General features: G+C 61.4%; 1 protein-coding gene across 1 annotated transcript; it reads right to left on the reverse strand.

Annotated features, from left to right (window-relative positions):
* Positions 1–595: 595 nt before the first annotated feature.
* Positions 596–14,685, reverse strand: ZMIZ2 (zinc finger MIZ-type containing 2). Its single transcript, XM_041751602.1, is given in 20 exon segments — positions 596–1,495; positions 2,162–2,401; positions 2,486–2,655; positions 3,107–3,351; positions 3,570–3,638; positions 3,938–4,005; positions 4,531–4,688; positions 4,824–4,929; positions 5,296–5,506; positions 5,592–5,736; positions 6,311–6,479; positions 6,595–6,672; positions 7,200–7,376; positions 7,544–7,807; positions 7,983–8,057; positions 8,059–8,176; positions 8,413–8,615; positions 8,919–9,033; positions 9,167–9,301; positions 14,552–14,685. Coding segments are annotated over 19 exon segments (2,769 nt in total). The 5' UTR covers positions 9,217–9,301; positions 14,552–14,685; the 3' UTR covers positions 596–1,387.
* Positions 14,686–21,951: the final 7,266 nt, after the last annotated feature.

Below are 21,951 nucleotides of genomic sequence, written 5' to 3' on the forward strand. Positions count from 1 at the left end.
CGTCCGCGGAAAAGCGCCCGGGGCCTGCCCGCACCCAACACTTCCCACCCGAGGTTCCGGCACCCCACAGGCATTCCGCATTCCCTGCCGCGGGGCCCGTAAGCCTCTCCCACTGGACAGGAAGGCTCTCGGGGCCAGGAAGAGGAGGCTACCAGGGCACAGCTGAGGAGGGCACAGGGCTGGGGCAGAGCTGGGGGAGGGGCCTGCAGGACCAGGGCACAGCTTGGGAGTGGTCCACAGGACCCACACACAGCTTGGGAGGCACAGGACCGGGGCACAGCTGGGGGGAGGCCCTTGCAGAACTGGGAGCCCAGGGCCTCTCCCCAGAGGCCTCCTGCAGCTGCTGTCTGGAGCTTGCCAGGACTTAGGTCCTGCTCCCGCTCAAGGGCCCTGGCTCACTGCCCCAGGCACGCCCACGCAAGGTGACAGGGTGGCAGATGTGTCTCCTGGTCCTGGTGACACTTCACAAAATAGTTCTCTAGCCAGGGCCAACTTGGGAAATTCCAGGGATGAGGCGGGAACAGCTGGGTCCTGGCGGGGGACAGCCCTGCCCACATGGGGCACAGGGCAAGGAGGGACAGACTCTCAGGCCCACTGTGAGGAAGTCCTTTAATAGAGACAGGCAGACAGGGGACACGACTCGGCCCTGGGCCAGTGGATGCAGTGGCCCCTCCCCCCACCTGGCTTGGCCCCAGGGTGGACACTGGAGAGGCAGTTTTAAAAACAGTGGGACTGATTCTTCACTTCACGGAGAAGGGGATCCCAGAGGAACAGCCCGTGGGAGCATCTGCACTCAGAGCTGCGTCTGAGTGGCCACCCCCAACTGTCGCACCCGGGAGGGGGCAGCGGCCCACGGGGGCCCTGGCAGCACGGGAGGGACTGGCCGTCTACAGCTCTTACTGTCCCTACTCTACGTCCACAGTTGTGCTTTAGAAGCCCCCACCCTGCAGCCCTAGTCCGAAGCTCCTGGGGGGAGAGGGACCCCCGCCCTCTGTGAGCTCAGGCCTGGGACAGAGCAGCCTTGCTCCTCGCCATGAGCCAAGGGGTCGCTGGAACAGAAGGGTGGACGCTGGACAAAATGCAGGCTGGTGGGAGCAGGCGGGATTGGAAGGACAGGGGGCGAGGCTCGAGGTCCGGGTAGCAGGTGCTCATGGGTGGGGCAAAGCTGGGCTGGGGGCAGTGGATGGAGGCGAGCTGAGCATCTCCCGACACCATTCCGCAGCGGAGGGGGTGGGGGGCGAGGTGCCCACCGGGCACAGCTGCCTCCAGTGTCAGGGGCTGGGGGGCTGGGGCAGGCCCTGGCTCCAGGTACGCAGGTGGGGGGGGCAGGGCATGGTGACGTCTGCGGGCGAGTCCCCGCCGGCTGGGGGGGGGGGGGTCTACAGGATCAGTTGTTCTCGAAGAGAGAGAGCAGGTCATCATTGTTGTTTGTGGGGAGGTCAGGTGGGCCCAGGTAGGACAGCAGTTCCTCGGGGTTGGTCAGTTCTGGGAGCAGCTGGGGACAAAGCAAAGCCATCAGCGGCTCTGGCCTCGGACCCGGCACAGCCCTGCACGGGCCCCTGACCCTCAGCCTGCACAGGGGCCTCTCCCTGCCGAAGGCTGCTCTTTGCCCGGGAATCACTCCACGCAAGTTGTCCGAGGACAGCCCGGGACACGCAGTGCCTGGCCCAGGTGGCCGCGCTGCTCCTGGCAGTTGGGGATGGTGCGGGGACCCCGACGAGAGCACGCCAAATGCAGGAGGTGGAATCTCCAGCGTCCGGGATTTGCTGCTTTGAGCTGCTCTAACTTTTCTCGCGATGAACTTCAGTGAGTTTGGTTTATTCGGGTCGAGGACAGTTACCTGCGTTTTACACGCTGATTCTGGCTCACACGCCAAGGTGAGTCAGACGGGTCAACTCCCACCCCGAGCCGATGTGGTTAGCTGCAAGCCCAGTCTTCTCGGGCACTTGGCACAGGCCCCCAGAGCCAACCCCACGGCTACTGCAGGTGCCCGACACTCAGCGTCGCGAGAGTGGACGCTATCTGACCAGCTCTCTGGGTCTGGAGGTCACTGGGGCGTCAGTGTCCTCCCTTCTATGAAGCACGTGGACCCTGGGGACGATGAACACGCTGTCCCCAGCCCCAGCTCCCATGTGCTCCCCAGCATGGGGCCCGTACTCACGTCCAGGGCCGGTTCCGGGGCCTCCCCCGCCCCAGACATGGGGGGCCCCATCACGCCTGCGGCCGCACTGAAGCCCAGCTCGCCGAGGGGGCCTGAGCTCACTGGGCCCAGGGGCTGCCGGGATGCTGGGGGAGGGTTTGCATGGTGCAGCTGGGCCCCGGGGGGCCCCCCAAGGCTGGGGGCGTGCAGGCCTTGCGTCCCGGGGTTGTGGGCTGGGTCCAGGTGACCCGCTGGTGCCATCTGAGGAAGCAGAGAAGACCCAGGTCAAATAGTCCAGGGCCCCCCTCCCCAGGAGCTGGCCCTCCGCCCTCCACCAGCACTGACCTGGCCTGGGAGGCAGGGGGTAGACTTCTCTGGGGTCAGGAGGCTGCTGGGAAGGTCAGATTGGTAGGAGCTGGGGGGCGGCCCCGCAGTGAACTCCGGAAGGGCTGGGGTGCTGGGCGTGGCGGGCGGGAAGGAATCGGGGAAAGTCCCGGGTCCCAGGAAGCTGGAAGCTAGGAGCAGAGCCAGTCCTGAGTAAGGCCTGGGGGCTTGCGCCAGAGGAGCAGCGGGTGGGGTAGGGGGGCAGGCTGGCCGTGACCTGGGCAGGGCTCCCAGCACTCCCCCCCCCCCCCCCCCCCCCCCCCCGGGGAACACGGGACTTCTCATCACAGCCAAAGGATCCCACCACAAGAGGACAGGGATGGATCCGCCTTACCTAGACACACTCACAGGTGGGGTCAGAGAGGGTCAGGCCCCAGAAGCATGACAGCAGATGGCCCCTGTTCCCCAGCGCCGGGGTGGCTGGGCCCAGCTACCACGGGAGGCCCTGCTGCCCTGCCCAACCCCTCGGGGGTGTCCCCAGACAGCCCCCCAGGCGCGGGGATGGCTTCACAGGGAGTGGATAGACGGGCCCGGAGAGAACGGATCATTTGTGGCCATCTGCGGGGGGCCTGCCATACTTACCCTGGCTGGGGTAGTCACCAGGAGCTGGGGCTGAGGGGGGCTGCAGGGGGGCGAAGGGGGCGGCCCCGGGGCCCAGGGCTGCAATCATCTCCATCACACTGGGCATGAGCACGTGCGCAGGGCTCACAGTGCGGCAGCGCTTCAGCACGGGCCCATCCGGCTCCTCCTTGACATGTACGTCTGGCTTCACTGGCACCGGCTTCCAACTGCACGTGGGGTCGATGGTGATCTCCTCGTAATCGGAGCTGCGGGCGTACACGCGGCCTGGTCACCACCTGTCCAGCTGCCTCTCCCTTCTGGGCAGACCTTCCACTCAAATGCTGGTGGCTGCCCAGCACATTCCACGGGCCCCGGGGGGGGGATGTGGGTTCCGCCTGGGCAGGGCAGCCGTGGAGGGTGCCTCCCAGCTGTCCCCCAGGCTGCCCACTGCAGACCAGATGCCGGGGGTGGCAAAGAGACTTACTTCTGAATGTAAATGAGAATGCCCAGCATGTACTGGTCTACCTCCAGGCCTTCCAGCAACGCTGTCTTACTGTGGGAAACCAGAGGCACATGGCTCAGGGGCCTGGCCCAAGCTCATTCTGGCCACAGGCCCATCACTGTGCCCGAGGCCACCCCCTGGGAGGTGACCCCTCAAGAGGAGACCCCATGGAGGTGACCGTGTGTGAAGTCTATGCCCTGGGCCGCACCATCCTGGTCTGTGCGGTGACCCCCTGAGCTGACCGAGGTTTTCCATGGTGCCATGGGGGGGGGGGGAAACGCTCCCACAGCCTCTGACACGTGCCACTCTGTGCCTGAGGCTCCCATGAAGACTGCCTTGGAGGTACTCACTTGCACACAGGGCACCTCCAAGTCCCCCTCTCGCAGTTGAGCTGTAGGTAGGATTCCAGGTCAAAGCACTGTGGAGAGCAGGACAGGTGGCTCCTCACATGGGGGCCACATCCCGTGATCGAGCCCCACGATTCTGGGCTCATCTACTCGGGTGCCAAAAAGCCACGTGTGCCAGGCTTTCCCTGAGGTGACCTTCTGATAGATGGACACTGGGACAGCCTACACAGTCCTCAGTGGGATGGGGAGGCCACACAGCCACAGAATTGGGTGTCTGTGCTGGCAAAGGACCACCGCCGGGGCACAGCGTCCAGGACACCCCGAGGGAGAGCTGGCCACTGAGCTGCCCTCCTGGGGGGGCGGGGCGGGCTGGATGGCGCCCGCTGTCCTGTGGCCTTAGGAGACCCCAAGAATTCAGAGGTATGGCAACCGTGCTTGGAGACACAGATGCCCAGTCCCAGGGGAGGGTGCGAAGGAGCCTGGCCACCTGCCTGCTGCTGCCTGTCCCTCCACCTGCTGTTGGAGGTGGCGGCAGCGACGGCACACAGGGAACACAGCCAGCAGAAGCTCTGGCTGATCTGCACAGGGCCACCCACCTGGATGTGGCGGCAGTCGTGACCGCGGGCGGGGAGCTGGATCCTGCGGAAGGTGATGGGGCACTTGAGGGACACCTTGATGGCGGTCTGCTCTACCCCGTCCTCGCCGTTTGGCCCAGGGGTGCCTGGGATGGTGCCGCTGCTGAAGTTGCGCTTTACTGGTGTCACCGGGGAGAGCACTCGAGTGAGGGGCTGCGTGGGGCTGACCGCCCCCCATCCCCCCGGGGCCCCCGCGTGGAGGCGACAGCCTCGTCGGATGGGGGCACGTGAGGGTGGTGGCCGGGGCCACTCACTCTTGGTGATACAGTGCTCGGCAGGTAGGAGGCGCTTCTTGAGGAGACCCTGCAGCACTGAGCGAACGGAGGGCCGGTGGACCAGCTGCAACACGAACAGATGGGACTGCGGGAGAGGGGCTGCTCAGGGGGGGCGGGGGGCCTCCCGGCCTGGGAACCCCCCAGGTGCTGACCAGCACAGCCCGCAGCACCCCCGTGATCCCACAGAGCCAGAGGCCCTGGTGGCTGCTCTCGGCCCTGCTCACCCCCGAGCCAGGATTCGGGGGCTGCAGCACGTGGGACTCCACAGCCTCCTGCCGGGGAGACAGCTCAGCTGGGTTCCCCATGGGGCCAGCACAGGTGCCCAGTCTAGGTAAGCGGGCATAACTGGAGAGCAGGGAGGCCGCTCCTCACGGGCCCCTTTCTGAGAGGCCAGAACAGGCTGGATGGGGGAGGCACCGGGCGGGGTCGCCAGACCCAGAAGGGTACTCACGCAGCAGCAGGCTGTGACTGTGATCTGGATGGTGTTGCGGCCTGGCTGGCACACGTGTTTCAGGTACAGGGGCTTATGGGACGTCTTGTTGTCGCCGCGCTCAATGGTCAGTGGGGTGGCGTTGACGCTGACCTGCACGGAGGCCGGCCAGTTGGTGTTCATCTGCCGGTCCTCGTGGTGGTAGCACTTGAACTGCAGCTCCAGGTCGGGCCTGTGTGGGGTGGGGGCGTGCTGAGAACGGGGCAGGGGGACGGGTGGCCAAGGAGGGGCCATGCACGGGGTGGGGGGGCGCCCACCTCAGCATCAGGGTCTTGTAGACAGAGTCGCGGAGCTGGAAGGCATGGTTGCTCACAGCCAGGTTGTGCTGCAGGCGGAAGGGCTCCAGGACCACCCCGTCCCGCACGGGGAAGGTCAGCCGCAGCTCGTCGCAGGGGCCGCTGCCTGGGAGCAGGCCATGCAGGTGTGAGCAGGCTGCGAGGCTGCGGCCAGGAGCATGGCCTGTCATTCCCCTCCCCCGCCCCACCTCGGGGCGTCTCCCGGGGACCTGGGCCTGGCCAGAACCTCCAACGGGAGCAGGAGCTTGGTGTCCCACCTTAGTCACCCAGCCCGGTGTCCCCTAAGTTATAACTGGAGCACATGTTCCCAACCCAGAAAGAGGCTGCCACCGGCACTTTCTGCAGGGGTGGGAGGCTGAGGAGCTGGGACCGGATCAAACAGACCACCTGGCGTCTTGCTAGTGCTTGAGCCAGGGTTCCAGTTGCCCTGCTTCCGTCATGGTGGCCTTCCCTAGTTCTCCCTCAGGGCAGGAAGTTCCCAACCAGGAGTGGACTTCAGGGGACTCAAAAAATCCCTTAATAACATACAAAATTTTGTGTGCACGGGTGTGTTTCTAGAGAGAAAATCCACACCTTGAAAGACATGCAAAGAGATCTACGAGTAGAAGACGAAGGTACAGCCCCCCCGTCCCCCACGTTCCCTGCAGGCCACTGGGGTCCTGAGAGCAGATGACACTCACCGGGGGGTGACGGGTGTAAGGAGCTCACACTGGGCTTGAGGTCGGGCAGGAAGGGAGACTTGACCTCCTGGCTAGTGGACATGTAGGGAACGCTGCTGCCGGGGGTCATGGGCGGCGTGGGGCTCCCCGGCAGTGGGGAGCTGGGGTAGCCAGGGATGGAACGGGTGGGCTGTGGGGTCGAGCAGACAGTCAAAGGGTATCTGGCTAGCCCTCTGTACTTCCTCCTCCTTGGGTGCCCTCTGTGCACGTACCCACCCGTGAGCCGCCCGCCAGTCTGCCCGTACCCCACTCAGGCCATGCTGGCTGTAGCCGACGCTCCCCCCGTTGAAGCTGGTGCCCTGCCCGTTGAACTGCTCTGTGGGCTGCAGGAGAGAAAACTGCGTGCGCCCAGGGCCCCCGCCTGCCCCTGCCAGGCCCCTGAACTGGACCCGAGGAGGGGGCTGGGGGCGGGGTGCCCACCGCACACACTGGCACTGGCCTTTGGTTTCTTTGTATGCTTTCTATGATTTGCAAATGTGTTGCTTTCATAATTTACAAAGTTACCAGTCTGGAAGCAGAGAGGACCCTGCCTGTCAGAAGGGGGGAAGGCAGGGCCACCAGAAGCTAAAAACCCAGCTCCTCCTCCCCGCCGTGTCCCCCTGGGCCCGTCCCCAGCAAATAGAGGGAACGGGGGCACTGTTCCCCACAGGACATTCAGTGGCTGCAGTGCCTGCTCCCTGGGTCCCTACACCATATCTCACAGTGGGTCCTTTCAGAACCACATCCCTGCCCTGGTCAGGACCCCTGTGGAGCTCCGGGCTGTTTGGTCACCTGCCCCGTGCACACGGGCCCGCACCCTGGTCAGCCCAGTCGAGGCCCATCTGTGTCGCGCGGGGGGAACCCACCCTACCTTGTAGTGCAGTCCTGCAGGGCCGGGGGCGGGCAGGGACTGGGCCAGGCCCTGCTGCAGGGGCAGCCGGTGGCCGGCATAGGAGGAGGGAGCAGAAGACTGTCCGGCGCCAGGTGTGTACTGGGTGGCACTAGGCCCGTACTGGCCTCCTGGCAGGTACTGCTGCCCTGGATAAACCTGAGGAAGAGAAGAGGCCAGGTGCCAAGGGAACAGGTGTCGGGGAAGCCAGCTCCCGGGGGGATGCGGTGCCCACCCCGTTGGGCACGGCCAGTTCTCTCACACGGATGCCCGAGCTCACTGTGGCTCTGGATGCAGCTGGGGACAAGGGAGGCCCCGACACTCACCTCGCTGGAATAGGCTCTCTTGACCCCCTGTCGGGGCAGTGGCTGGGCCTGCGGGGGCCCAGCGTACCCATGCTGGGGCAGGCGCTGCCCTGCGTACAGGGGGGCCATGCCTGCCGCCCGGGGGGGGTTCATGCCCATGGGGCTCAGGCCAGAGGGGCCCAGCAGCCCTCCCATGCTGGTGGGGTTCATGCCGCTTGGGACGCTGGGCCCCCGGGGACCTCCGTGCTGCAGGAACTGGCTGTTGAAAGCCTGCCCGGCCCCCATCTGGGGAGATAAGAAAGGAGCCTTTCAGGCCAACCCCCCACCCCGGGGGTACCACCCAGAGGCCCCCCTCAGCATCTCGCCCCCCCCACCCAGTCCCCGACCCCGGCTGCCCAACTGGTCCCTGCCTTCCAGACCAGCACACGTGGGTGCCATGGGAGGAGCGGCCGGGCCTCACCGCTCCGTACTGGCTCAGCTCCTGGCTCTGCTTCTCCTGGAGGGCGGCCACGGTGGCCGTGGCGGTGGCTGTGGCAGGTGGCTGCAGCAGCAGCCACCGCAGCCGCCGCCGCCGCCTGAGTGAAATCGGTGGAGGGTCGTGTGGCATGTGAGGGTAGACCCAGGCCCCCAGGGCCCCCGGGACCGCCTGCATACCTGCGAGAGACACACATGGCTGGACTCAGAAGTTCCTGTCTGCCCGTCACCCGGGGGGCCACTGGGCACCGACGGGGGCCCCCACTCTCATCTACATGCTCCCGTGGGAGCCCACGGGAAGAACAGAGACGTGGCTCTCAAGAGGCTCGTCCACACAGTCTTTGGCGCCTGCCACACCCAAAGCATTGCCCCTGGAGGGCTCCCAGCACACCTGCCACGTGACGGGTCCCACTTACCCAGGAGTGAAGCCGGGGCCCCCAGGGTAGCCCCCACGGCCGTACACCCCTTGCTGCACGAAGCCCTTGTTGGCGGCGCCCTCACCAAATGCCTGCTGTCCGAGGCACTGTGGGGAATTCAGGGCTGAGCCGCTGCCAGCCATGCCAGGCATCACAGAGCCACCCGGGGGGCTCCCTGCAGGGCCCATGGGGTTCCCCAAAACCTACAAGGAAGCAACAATTGCCACTGAAGACGATCCAAACAACTAACTTCACACAGACACTCCAAAGGAGAGGCCCGGCAGGTAAGGAGGTGAGGAGGGCGGACAGAGGTGAGGGAAGGAGGGGAACAGAGCAGAGGGAGGATTCGTGTGGAAGCTGGAAGCGGGGGCGGAGGGGGGCACACCATGTGAGGGAGAGGGACTCGTCTACAGGGACAGGGAGGACTCAGGAAGCCCAACTCCATTTCTCCCTGAGGTCCAGGGGGCCCTGGTGGCTCTCAGGGGCGGGCCCAGGTGTGGGCTCACCTGGCTCTGGGCCGCGTTCCCAACGCCCCACACGGTTGTGACCACAGACAGTGATCCCGCCGGCTGAGTGGCGCTCTGTTGCCAAGGCACCGCTTCATAAGCAAATGGACCATCACTGCCAGGAAAGATGTGGGCAGGCAGGCCCAGATCAGGATGCCACAGGGGTGGAGACCCCTGCTGGGGAGGTGGGGAGGCCCCCACCGCAGCCCTGCGGCCTGAGAAGTGAAGGCGGCAGGAGCCCCACTCACCCGTGTGGCGTGGGGGGCAGGGCAGGTTTCACGGGGTGCATGGGGTTCATTGGCTTCAGAGCAGCCTAAAGGCCAGGTCTGTGGGTGGCAGGAAGTGGCCCTCACTGCTGTTGACGTGGGACTCAGCTGCTCTGGCTGCTGGGACAGGAGAGAGGACATCAGTGGAGATGCAGCCAGGGGAGCTGTCAGCGGGTTACGGGGAGATCCGAGCACCAGGACCCCCTTGCTCTGGGCTGACTGATGGAGGGCAGGGTGACACCGGCGTCTGAGGGCCACCTTGATCTGCACTGCCCCCGGAAGCAGCATTAACCCTTTCGGCCCTACTACTCAGGGCTCCTGGAACGGCTCTGGGAGAAGGCTTCTGATCCCAAATACTTTCCACGCTTCCCTCCTGCACGAAGGCCTGGATATCTATAAAATAAGAAAGCATCCAGGACCTGATTGCCATCATCCCCCAAGAAAGCCCCAGGGTGGAGGCCAAGCTGAGAGCCAGCATCAGAAAATATAGGAGGACCAGCTGGGGGTGCCGGGGCACCGTGTGCCTAGGCTCTGAGGCGTGCCCACTGTGCGCAGGAGCTCTGGTAAGCAGGAGTGAGCAAGGTCAGCCACCTTCCACCCTGGCCTGGGGCCAGTCGGCCGCCCCTGGCTGGCAGTCCCCTGTGGGGGCCCACCTGGGACCAACATGGGCCCAGGGCCAGGCAGGCAGACCTGACCCCCACAGGCCACAGTGACACCCAGACGAGTTCCCAGAAGGGGTGGGATGCATACACAGGGTGATGGGCAAAGGGTTGGCAGGTGCCTGTGGACATGGCAAGGGGCCAATGGAACACAGCAGAGGCTGGCGAACGCTCGTGGGACCCAGGTGCCCAAGCAGGGGGGCTCCCGCCTACCCCATGAGGTGCACTCCCTCACATCTACCATCTCAGAAAAATGAGTGAGGGAGGGCCAGGCCACTCACATTCTCCAGCACCCCAAAAAGTCAGCCCAAACTCTTGCTGGCACTGCTGGGGCCACCCCCACACCTACCTCTGCCTGGCCTAACCACAGACACACACTGCCTATGTTCTCTGGAGGTCCCCTGGGGGTCCTGGGAGGGGAGGCTGTACTCTGCCCTCTGGGTGTTGAGGTTCTGTCCTGAAGTACCACTGCCCTTGTGGGGCTGTGAGGCCTCGTGCACATGACCTGGGACAAGCTAACCTCTGGGGGGTCAGTCCCGCCATTTCAGCACTCACGAGGTGTCTGGCTGGTCCAGGAGTGAAGAAGTGACCCCAGCAGCCACCCAACCACGAGACTCACATTCCTGTGTGCTGACCAGGGACCTCAAGATTATCACGTCCTCTAGAAATATGGTGTGGGGGGCAGGTCTGTCGCCGGGGACCCAGAGCCGGAAGGGGTACACTGGGGACTGTGATCCATAGCCTCCCATGGGTGGGCGGTTGGCTGTGTGTTTGGAGCATGTGAAGCTCGCTGGTCTCTCCCAGCACAGAGCACTGAGGTATGTGGGTCCCGGGGATCCCAGAGCTGCAGCAGGGCCGCTGGGGCTAGGCACGAGGGGGATGGCAGAGGGGAGTCAGCTTGCTCCCCTTCCCCACACCATTCTCCTTCCTCCCCTAGACCAGCTCCCACTCAGGACACAGAGGCCAGCAAGAGCAAGGCTCAGGGGAGTCCAGAAGGCTCCGGGCCCCTGGAATCTGGGCAGAGGCAGGTCTGGGAGCCAGGACCAGCCGGCCAGGCAAGAGAAGGCTGGTGTCCCCAGTCCCTACTGGCCACCTACAGGATGGGTGGGGGGTCGGGGGATAGCAATAGACAGACCTGCCAACAGGTCAATGGGACAGACCAGAGAAGTGACTGATCTCTGACGACGAAGGTAGAAAAACCACACGCTGGAGAAAACCTGGCATTTCAACATGTGGTGCCAGGGCCGCTGGACTCCGGCATGCAAAAAAAAAAAGAATCCTAATATTCACATCTTGCACAAAAATTAACTAGAAACATGCCATAGGTTTAAATGTACGGCGCAAAACCATAGAGCCTTTGGAAACATTCACGAGAAAATCTCTGGGATCTTGCGCTAAGGAAAGTCCTTAAACGGTGCCCCAAAAGCACAGTCCTCAAAGTGGAAAACTGAAAATTTACCTGTGGGAAGCCCTGCTGATGGGACGAAGGGACAAGCCATATCCCCGGCAAAGGATTAGTATCTAGAATACATAAAGAATTCCCAAAACTCAAAAGACAAAAAAGCTCACCCAGGAAATGGGTGGAAGACAGAGGAACATTTCACTGGTGAGGTCATGTGGACAGCGAGGCAGCGGGGGGGGGGGGGGGGGGGGGGGCACCATCGAGGCATCGGGAAGGGTGGAGTAAGGCCTCTGAGCCCCCGAGCCCCCCCCACCGCCCCTCCAGGCTCCACAGCACAGCAAGGCCGCCACGGAGTGCAGTGAGGATAGACGGCTCCGGCCCTGGGGACACTGGGAATGGACTGCCGTGCAGCCGCTCTGGAAAGTCTGGGGCTTCTCATAAAACTAAGCAGGCGGCTACCGCCCGGCCCCACAACCTCGCTCCCGAACACTCATCTCCCAGAAATGTAAACACGCGTTCACCCAGGAATGTGCGTGTGTGTGCTGCCGGCAGCATCAGTGGGGACGGCCTGCAGGTGAGGGGCGAGCCCCTCAGGGGCCACCCACAGCCTGGGAGCTTGAGGGGAGGTGGCGGGAAGCCCCAAGGGACCACGCTGCGTGGAGAAAGCCAGTCCCCAAAGGTTACACACGGTAGGATTCCCTTTATGTAACATTCCTGAAATGATGGCATCCCAGAACGAAGAGCAGAGCACAACTGCCAGGTGGGGAGGAGGGAACAGGTGTGAACAGAAGGTGGGGAGGGAGTATCTGCATCTTGACTGGAGCCACGCAGCATCCCGGTGTGACGTTATCCTACCGTATTATAAGATGTCACCACTAGAGTACCCAGGTAAAGGACATGCAGTTATTTCTTTCAGCTGCACGTGAATCTCTAATTCCCTCAAAATAAAAGTTTAATGAGAAAACCACCACCGCTTGGCCTGTTCTCTCCACAGAAATGCCCAGGGCCACCCTTCCCTACAACAAAGCTGGTGGGGTTGGCCAGGCCCACTCAGTGGTTCCAGAAGCAAAGGGTGGGTGGAAGACGAGCCCCCAGCCGGGTGGGGGAGCACCACTGAGGACTCAGCAGCCCCAGCTCCAGCTCCGGCGCATCACACGCAACTGGAGGACTGGAACTGAGGACCCGCATCGCTAACGAGCCTGGGTGAGGATGCTGCCACTACAGGCACCCCAGGTGGAGAGTGGGGGAGGCAGAGGCTACTGGTCTGGGGCCCCGGGACGACTCCTACATCACATGGGTCGGGGGAATTCCACCCCAAAGGCTGCTCTGCTATGGACGAGACCACAGAGATTTCCAGTTCCCCCTGAGCTGACTGCATGCTTGGGTGTCTGGGTGTGCAGGGCGAGTGTGTGTGTGTGTGTGTGTGTGTGTGTGTGTGACTTCCTGCCAAACTAAGTCTGGTCTCCTCCTTGGGGAGACCTGCACTCTCCAAGTTGGGTACCCCATGGCCCTCTGCTCCCGACAAAGGGAGAGCCCTGCTCTGAATGCAAGACCCTCCTCTCACTTCCTGGCCTGAGAGTTACGGCTGGAGAAGCCCTGGTGTGTGTGTGCCTGTGTACCTGAGTGCACGTGCGCACAAGGAGGCCCGAGCAGGCCTGAGGCGGGGGCCCTTCTGCTGGTCCGAGGCTCTGCTGTCCACAGCTCCAGCGAGAAGCCAGGACCCCTTGGCAGAACCGCCCTGGCATGTGGTTAGCCTGGAGCTTTCTCTGGGTTGGGTCACATCTCCCAGAAAGACAGCTACAGAAACTCGCTACTTAGACCCCCTCCCAGGGCCTTGGAGCAGCTGCACCCAGTCTCCTGGGTGCCAACCACAGGCAGACGTTAATGTGGGTCAGCTCTCTTGCACCTCTCCTCCGTCCCTGCCGCCTGGTCAGCCAGGAGCAGCATACCCCATGACAGGCCACCTGACCTCGGAAAGGCACGCCTGCTCTGTGGTCCTGGGGCAGGCACTCCGGCAGCAGGGAGCCCGTGCTTCCAGGGCACGTGTCCAAGCAGAGGGACACCCAAGTCTGATGGGCTTGGAGAAGGTGGAAATGGTGGCTCAGTGAGGCAGGACGACACAAGGGCGGGGGACTCACATGCTTGGATGGCTGGAAGTCCTGCTGCTCTCCACGTGAGGCCACAACACCGACCAGCCTAAGTGCTGGAGCCCATCTAAAGCACCCAGGAACGAGCACTTACAAAGGGCCTGGGTGCACAATGGGTACGTGGCAGCCACCCTAGGAAAGCGGAGGACACACACCTGCCATTCTGTGCTCAAACCCTGAGTCCTGTAGTGGACGCAGTGCCAGTGGACACTTCGGGAGGAAGCCGGGCTGCCCCTGGAGTCCTCCCCAGGCGCACCCTGCCTGCCTGTCATTACCTTCCTCCTCCCTGACCTCTGTCCCCTGCCTGTAACCAGCCCCTGGGCATGACCAGTCCTCAGGCCCAGTACCTGCTGGGGGAGGCCAGGCCCCCCTCTCACGAAGCCTGGATGGAGGCCCGCGGGCTCTAGCTCCCCAGGAAGCGGTGGCTGAGTCTGCTCACCCTCCCTGCATCCACCACCGTCCCCCAGATCAAGTCACACGTTCCGTGTATGCCCCTGCGAAACCGACTTACAGACGTGGCTGTGGATGGTCTGCAACCATCAGGAACAGAGCTGGGCAGGGACGGGCGCATCCGCGCCGGAGAGGAGCAAGCAGGAGGGAAAGGAGAGCGGGGCACGGAGAGAGGCAAACGGGGGTCCTGGGAGAGGGCACCCTCCCGCCCCGGCGCAGGCGCGGCTGGGACCAGGGGTGTCCCCTTAGAAACAACGGCGGGAGGCTGAAAGGTCAGCCTGCTCCGCCGGCCTCGGGCGGCCCCGCGGCCCCACACCGCCCAGCTGGTGGGCGCGCACGGCCCAGAGCCAGCCCGGAGGCGAGCCCGAGCGCGGCGTGGCGGCGGCGCGGCCAGGCGGGGCGAGGGCCCCGGGCCATCCTCCCCGCTCAGGAGGTCGCCGGGGCCGCGCACACCCCTCGGGCGCCCGGCCGGCTTCCAGCCGACCCCAACAAAGGCTCAGGTGAGGGCCGCCCGCGCGCCGGCCGGAGGGCCCGAGAGCACGACGCGCACGCGGCAGGTGCGGCAGGTGGGCGGCGGGGCCGCCTCCACCCCGGCCCGAGCCCGGCAGAGGCGCCGCAGCGCGGGCCCCGAGCGCCGCACCTGCCCGCCGCGCGCACCTGCCGCACCTGCCGCCCCCGCCGCCCGCACCTGTCCACCCGGCCCGCTCACCTCCGCCCGGCCTAGCCCGGCCCCTCGCCGCCGAGGCCCCCGGCCCACGCCGCTCCATGCGCTCAGCCCGCCCTCCGCGCCGCCCGCCGCCGCGGGGCCGCCGCCGCCGCCACCCGCGCCATCGCGCCGCCGCCCGCTCCGAGGGCACAATGGAGCCGCCGCGCCGCTCATGCATATGCATGACGCCGCGCGCCGGCCCCGCCCCCAGGCCAGAGCAGTGGATCCCAGAGCCGGCGCTCGCGCGGGGCGGCCGCGGGCCTGCAGCAGCCCGGGCGGCAGGTCGGGCCGGGGGCGGGCCGGGGGCGGGCCGGAGGCGGGCCGGGCAGCGCCAGCGGCGGCGGACCCCCACCGGCGCCCCCGCCCCCTCCACACCTGTCCGAAAGCCGGGTCTGCGGAGCACCCCGCGTTCCCTGCTGCCTTGCCACCGGGGCGGGGCCTGATGGAGGGGCGGGGCCTGGTGGAGCGGCGGGGGCGGGCGGCGGCGACGGGGCCTGCCGATGGGCGGGGCCTGTCAGGGAAGGGTGTCGGAGCCCGGCTAGGGGGCGGGGCCTGGCGGAGGGGGCCCGGTCAAGGGCGGGGGCGGCTGGAGGGGCGGGGCCTGACTGCGGGCGGGGCCGGTCAGACGGAGGCCGGCCGGAGGACTGGGGACGCGGGGGCGGGGGCCGCCAATCTGAGAGAGGCCGGGTGGAGGGGAGGAGCCTGGGGGCGGGGCCGGCCGGAGGGGGCGGGGCCTGTCAGAGGGAGGCCGACTGGAGGGGAGGAGCCTGGCTGGGGGCGGGGCCGGTCGGAGGGGCGGGGCCTCCGAGGGAGAGACGGGGCCTCCGAGGGAGGGGAGGGGCCTGGCAGAAGGCGGGCCTTCCGGGGGGTGGGGCCTGGTTGAGGGCGGGGCCTCCCGGGGAAGGGGTCCGGGAGGGGAGCCTGGCTGGCCGCGCGTGCTGCTGCGGTCTCTGGGTCGCTGCGCCCCTTTAGCGGACCAAGCGCCGCTTCTCATCCGCTGGCTCCTTCCACGTGCTACTATTACCCTTTAAGTCCTTTTTTCTGCCCTGGCTTTAGGGAGACCATGTTCTCCCAATCACCCACAATTCATGTTTTTTACTGTGCCAACTACACGTAAGAAAATGTATTTCAGGGCAGCCCGGGTGGCTCAGCGGTTTAGCGCCGCCTTCAGCCCAGGGCGTGATCCTGGAGCCGCGGGATCTAGTCCCACGTAGGGCTCCCTGCAGGGAGCCTGCTTCTCCCTCTGCCTGTGTCTCTCTCTGTCTCTCATGAATAAATAAATAAAATCGAAAGAATAAAAAAGAAAGAAAGAAAGAAAAGAAAGAAAGAAAGGAAGAAAGAATATTTATGGTGCCAAGATCTTCCTCCAGGCTACAGTTCATTACGAGCATAGGATAGTATCTTTACTGGGCCCCTCCGTGGCTAAGTGTCTGCCCTTGGCTCAGGTCATGGTCCTGGGGTCCTGGGATCCAGCCCCGGGTCTGGCTCCTGGCTGGGTGGGGAGTCTGCTTCTCTCTCTGCCCCTCCCCCCACTCACGCTCTCTTTGTCAAATAAATAAATGAAATCTTAAAAACAAAAGAAAAAAAAAGGAAAGTACCTTTACAAGAAAGATGCCCATCAGACACCACGTGGCCCAAAGGACCAAGTCAGCATGACCCTGTGTGGGACCCAATAATGTCTGTGCCCCTGGCGAGATGTCCAAGAAAGGACGCAGAGCCCTTCCTCCCTGCCTAAGTGGAAGTGACAACCATAAAGTTTTTACCTGGATCTACTCATGACAAAGCCACACAGGGGGCAGCCTCCAGAGCTGGACTGGACTGGAGAACTGCAGAAGCCTGGGCTGGGGGAAGGGTCAGAGGAGACCAGGGATCCCAGGCCTCAGCTCATAAGGTGGGCTGGACGCGGCAGGCCGAGTGCAGGCCACAGGGGGTGGGCTCCCCAGTGTGGCACCCTGGGGACCCGGGGGGGTGCCCTGGTATTCAGGAGGCATCTGGGGCAGTGTCCAAGGGGGCAGCACCGGGGCGGGGGGGCATGGGGGCAGCCAGGGCTCCCGCAGTGACACCAAGCCGGCGAAGCTCGAGGGCACACATCAAGGAGTGTGTAGGGCCCGGCAGCGGCTCAGGAAGTGTCTCTCCAGGGGCAGGAAGGAAATGCCCCCAATCGGGAGGAGATCCTGTCATCTGTGAACGCGGTATAAACGATCTAAAATCCTTTCAAATACTGCTGCCGGCCCACCTTCTCCAGAGGTGTGTGATGAGCTGCATCTTCGGCAGCAGGGACCCCAAACAGTCGGGCAGGGGGCGCCACGGGGCTTTGGGGTCCCCAAGGCTGTGCTGAGGGCCACACGGGGAACCCCTGTCGGACGGGCTCGGGGTGCAGGGTGGCCTAGCTTCTCCTCCAGGGTCTACCGGGCCCCGGAGGCAGGGGGATTGGGAGGTCGGGATGCTAGTCCCGGGGCCCACACGACAGTCACTGTGATGGGGACAGTCACTGCGATGGGGCGGCAGCCTAGGGACCGGCCCTCTGCACTCCCTGCTCTGCGTCAACGATCCTGGACACTTGAGAGCCCTTTGGAAAGAACCTGCCAACCTGCAGGCGCCCAGGCCTTCAGGGCCCCACTCACCCCAGCCCCCAACCAGGCTCCAGCCCAGACCCCACCCCCCCAGACTTAGGAAATTGTATGTTTTCAGAACAAAATTTATTTATTTATTTATTTATTTATTTATTTATTTATTTATTTATTTAAGATTTTATTTACTCATTCATGAGAGACACACACACACAGAGAGGCAGAGACACAGGCAGAGGGAGAAGCAAGCTCTCTGCAGGGAACCCGACATGGGACTGGATCCAGGGTTTCCAGGATCACACTGTGGGCTGCAGGCGGCGCTAAGCCGCTGAGCCACCAGGGCTGCCCCAGAACAAAATTTTAATATTCTTTGCCACCGCAGTAATACATGTTCGCGTAACAAAAATAAGCAAAAAGAATAAACTTTACTGCTATCTCACCAGCAGAACAAAAACTATCTTTGCCGTCCGTCCTTCCTGCATTGTGTGCAATTCTACAACAGCAACGGAAGCCACTCACATAGAGACGGGCCAGCACCTTGGGCCTCCTACCTCCTCCTGAGTCCCAGGGGTGGGGGTCACCCGCCTGCACCTCCACGGCCCCCAGCTTTTCTGTGTCTCCCAGGGCTGCTCTACTTGCCGGCCTGGTCTCCTGGGGGACCCTCCAAGCCCATCTCTGGTTGGCTTGTAACCAACGGGACCCTCACTGTTGCCCCCACCACCAGACATTTCCAAAGTCCCCAACCTTTGGGATTAGGTGGGAGCAGACATCTGGAAGGTGAGGGCAAAAGTCAGGTCACTGCTGGCCAGGGGACTCCCATACCCACAGGCCGGCACTGTAGCCTGGTGCTTCAGCAATGCTGGTGGGCTAGGAGAGAAGGGCATGGCCCACACTATCCCTAGAACACCTCCAACACAGGACACACTCCCACCAAAGCAGAACCACCGGTGGCAACCATGGCCCGTTTCCACGTGGCATTCACTCCTTCCCTGTGGGTCTGTTACTGGTCCCTCATTTGCAGAAGCAGCTGGGCACTTGCCCCTGCGGCCAGCTCGGTTTCCCTTCCCAACCACTGGCTGCAGTGGCCCTGGGCACTGTCTACAGTGCCACTCATTCTTGGTAAATTCAGACATAGGCCACTGTCCCCACCTTCCCTGACCCTGCACCTGGGTGCTCAGTCTACCTTTCTTCCCCTGACTGGGGTCCCTCCTCCCGCCCTCATCCCTAGAGCCTGTGAACGTCACTTCATAGGAAAAATCCTGTGGCTATGGACTGGGAAAGGATTACCAGGGGTCCTGGGGCATCCCAGAGAGGCTAGGGGACTTTAGAGACAGACCCAAAAACAGTGATGCAGCCGCGGAAGCTGGGAATACAGGGAGGACCTTCCACAGGGCCTCTGGGAGGATGTGCAGCCCTACCACACTTGGATTCAGGTGTAGGTCTCCAGGCTGGGAGAGAGGAACTTCTGTGGCGTTGGGCACACTGCTTTGTGGTATCTCATTCCTGCACCTGCTTCCTCTGGGGCTCACAGCCTCAGATGTCCCCCCCCCCCCCACCAACCAGGTCCATCAGCAACTGCACCTGACACCCAGGACCACCACCCTTCAGGACAGCCTGTCTCCCTGTGGCTACCTGTCCTGTCTCTAGACTTGCTGTCCCCTCTACCTCCTCCCTGGACAATGGCCAGCCCAGGCTCAGTCCTTGGTGCTGCTCTGTGCCCACTGTACTCTGCTGTGGCTCCTGTGGCCCTGGAGCCCATCCACTGCCATCCTGGCCTTCCCTGAAGCCAGGCTGACCTGAGCCGTGCAATTCTCATTCTGAGTCTGCCTTGGCATATGCATGTACACAGTGGGACTCTGGGTCCTACCCCAGGCCTGCTGATCCCACTCTTCCTGCAGGTCCTCCCCTGGCAGCCATCCTCAACCTCCTGCAGTGCCTGGCAACCAGCTTTCCACTTTCTGTCCCTGTGGGTTTCCCTGTTCTGGACACTTCGTGCATGTGGAATCACCCAGCAGGTGGTCCTTTGTATCCCCCTGTTTCACTTAATGTTTCCCAGGTTCAGCCAGATGTGGTGTGGAGGGTTCGTGCCACATTCCTCTTTCGTGGCTGAATAATATTCCATTATATGGTTGAAGACAGATGCTCAACTACTGAGTCACCCGGTGCCCTGCAGATCAGTTTTGAGAGCAATGCCATCTTAATGGTCTTCTGCCTCTTGATCCATGAATATGGGATGTCCTTCATGTGATTAGGTGTTTTTCTGTGTGTGTGTGTCAATTATAGTTCATGGTTTTCAGAATATACATTTCACACTTTTTTGGTAATTATTCCTGAGCATTTTATCACTTCTGATGCTGTACATGAGATTTCAATTTCATTTTCATTCTGTCCATTGCTATGGTCTAGAAATATACAGATTCTTAGGTAATGATCTTGTATCCTGCAACCCAGCTTGCTTCATTCTGTACTTCTACTAGTTTTGAAAATGGATTCTGTAGGGTTTTCTTTATATGAGATCACATCATCTAAATGGAGATAGTTTTACTTCTTCCCTTCCAATCTGGATGTCTTTTATTTCATTTTCTTGCCCTGTTGCCCTGTGTGGGGCTTCCATACAGTGTTGAACAGCACTGATGATGAGTGCCTCCCTGGGATTCGGTGCGAGCCTGGCCATGGTCGCCCATCTTTGCCCATCCCTCGGTCAGCAGTGAGCCCTTTGAAGAGGAGCTCTGCCTGTGGTGTGCCTCTTCTCAGAGCTCGTGGCTGCACGCTCGACCCAGTGCCCCCCTGCCTTCATCTCAGGGATGCTCTGTGCTCACCATGCTTGGGCCACACGGGCCATCCACTGACCCCAACCTCTCCGACTCCTTGTCTTTTCACTCGTTTGCTCTGTTCCCAGATTTTTACACAGCTTATTCCCTTATTTCCTCTGGGTCAGTGGCTCAGGACAAATTTGTACTCTTAACACTTATTAATGGAGACTCTGACTTCCAGGAAGATGGAGATGTACTTTCCATGTTCTGCTAAGGACAACAAAAGCCTTAGACATTACATATAAACACAACGCAAGGAGTCTCTGAAAAGAGGAAAGAAGGCAGACGGACTATGGACCTCAGAACCCAAGGAATGACCACTCAGTAAGTCCTCCAAGTTTTCTTTTCCTTGATATTTCCCAGACAGGGTGCTGGAGGAGCTGGCAACCCAGAAACACCAACACGTGCAGACCATGGGGCTCCTGGAAGAGCCAGCTGTCTAGCCACAGGACCAAGAAAGGCACAGCCAAGCAGGACAGAAAACTTTGAGATAATAACAGCCCTACCCCAGGCAACACCACCACCCAAGCAAAGGCTGATTGGGGAGCCTAGACCTCCATCCTCAGCTGGCTTAAGTGTGGGAGCACTGCCCCCCAGTGAGCTGGTTTTAGAGGAGCACTTTTACCACTCTGTGGTAGTACAAATTCCAGGGGAGGCCATGTGAATACAGTCACCAGATGCTCATGCCCCTCCACTCCCTGCCATGGAGGTGAGAGTGGAGGCCCAGTGGGGAACAGGAACTCCTACACCAGCAGCCTCAATTAGGAGGCCTCCCCCACGGAAAGGAGGCCGAATGGGGAACACCTGCCATGGTATTATCCCATCTCCCACTGAAATGGAGTGAGAAGATGCCACTTAAAATAAAAATCCAGAGTCTCATAATACTCAAATGTCCAGTTTTCAAGAAAAGAAATCACTTATGCCAAAACTTAGGAAGATATCAAACTAAATTTATGAAGATAATCAATAGATGCTAACACCAAAGTGAGAGAAATGTTAGAATTATCTGACAAAGATTTTAATTTTTAAAAAAGATTTTATTTATTTATTCATGAGGGACAGAGAGAGAGAGAGAGAGAGAGAGAGAGAGAGGCAGAGACATAGGTAGAGGGAGAAGCAGGCTCCAGGCAGGGAGCCCGACGTGAGACTTGATCCCAGGACTCCAGGATCACAACCCAAGCTGAAGGTGGCGCTAAACTGCTGAGCCACCCAGGCTGCCCTCTGACAAAGATTTTAAGCAGCCATATGAGCACGCTTCAACAGGCACTTGTGAATACTCTCAGGACAAATATAAAAAAAAAGAATGCCTCAATAATAGAAGATATAAAGAAGAACCGAATGGAACATTTATTTTGTATTTATTTTTTTTTTTTCAAATGGAACATTTAGAAGTAAAGAATGCAGTAACTGAAATTTAAAAACTCCATGGTGGGCTCACTGGCAGAATGGACAGGTCAGAGATCAGACAGCTGGAAGGAACAACAACAGAAATTACCCAATCTGAACAACAGAGAGAAAATTGTTGGGAAAAACAAAACAGAGCCCAGGATCGAGTCCGCGTCGGGCTCCCTGCGTGGAGTCTGCTTCTCCCTCTGCTTGTGTCTGTGCTTCTCTGTCTCTCTCTCTATCTCTCATGAATAAATAAATAAAATCTTAAAAAAAAAAAAACTAGGAAGGCCAGAAGAAAGTGACACCTTTACCAAATTCTTTTTTTTTTTTAAAGATTTTATTTATTTATTCATAGAGATGGAGAGAGAGAGAGAGAGAGAGAGAGAGAGAGAGAGGCAGAGACACAGGCAGAGGGAGAAGCAGGCTCCATGCAGAGAGCCTGACGTGGGACTCAATCCAGGGTCTCCAGGATCATGCCCTGGGCTGCAGGCAGCACTAAATTGCTGCGCCACCAGGGCTGCCCACCTTTTCCAAATTCTAAAAGCAAAGAACTGTTAACTGAGAATTCTCCATCCAGCTATTTTGGATTTAATTCTCTATCCAGCTCTATCTATCTATCTATCTATCTATC

Source organism: Vulpes lagopus, chromosome 4, assembly GCF_018345385.1.
Source record: "Vulpes lagopus strain Blue_001 chromosome 4, ASM1834538v1, whole genome shotgun sequence".
Taxonomy (NCBI): domain Eukaryota; kingdom Metazoa; phylum Chordata; class Mammalia; order Carnivora; family Canidae; genus Vulpes; species Vulpes lagopus.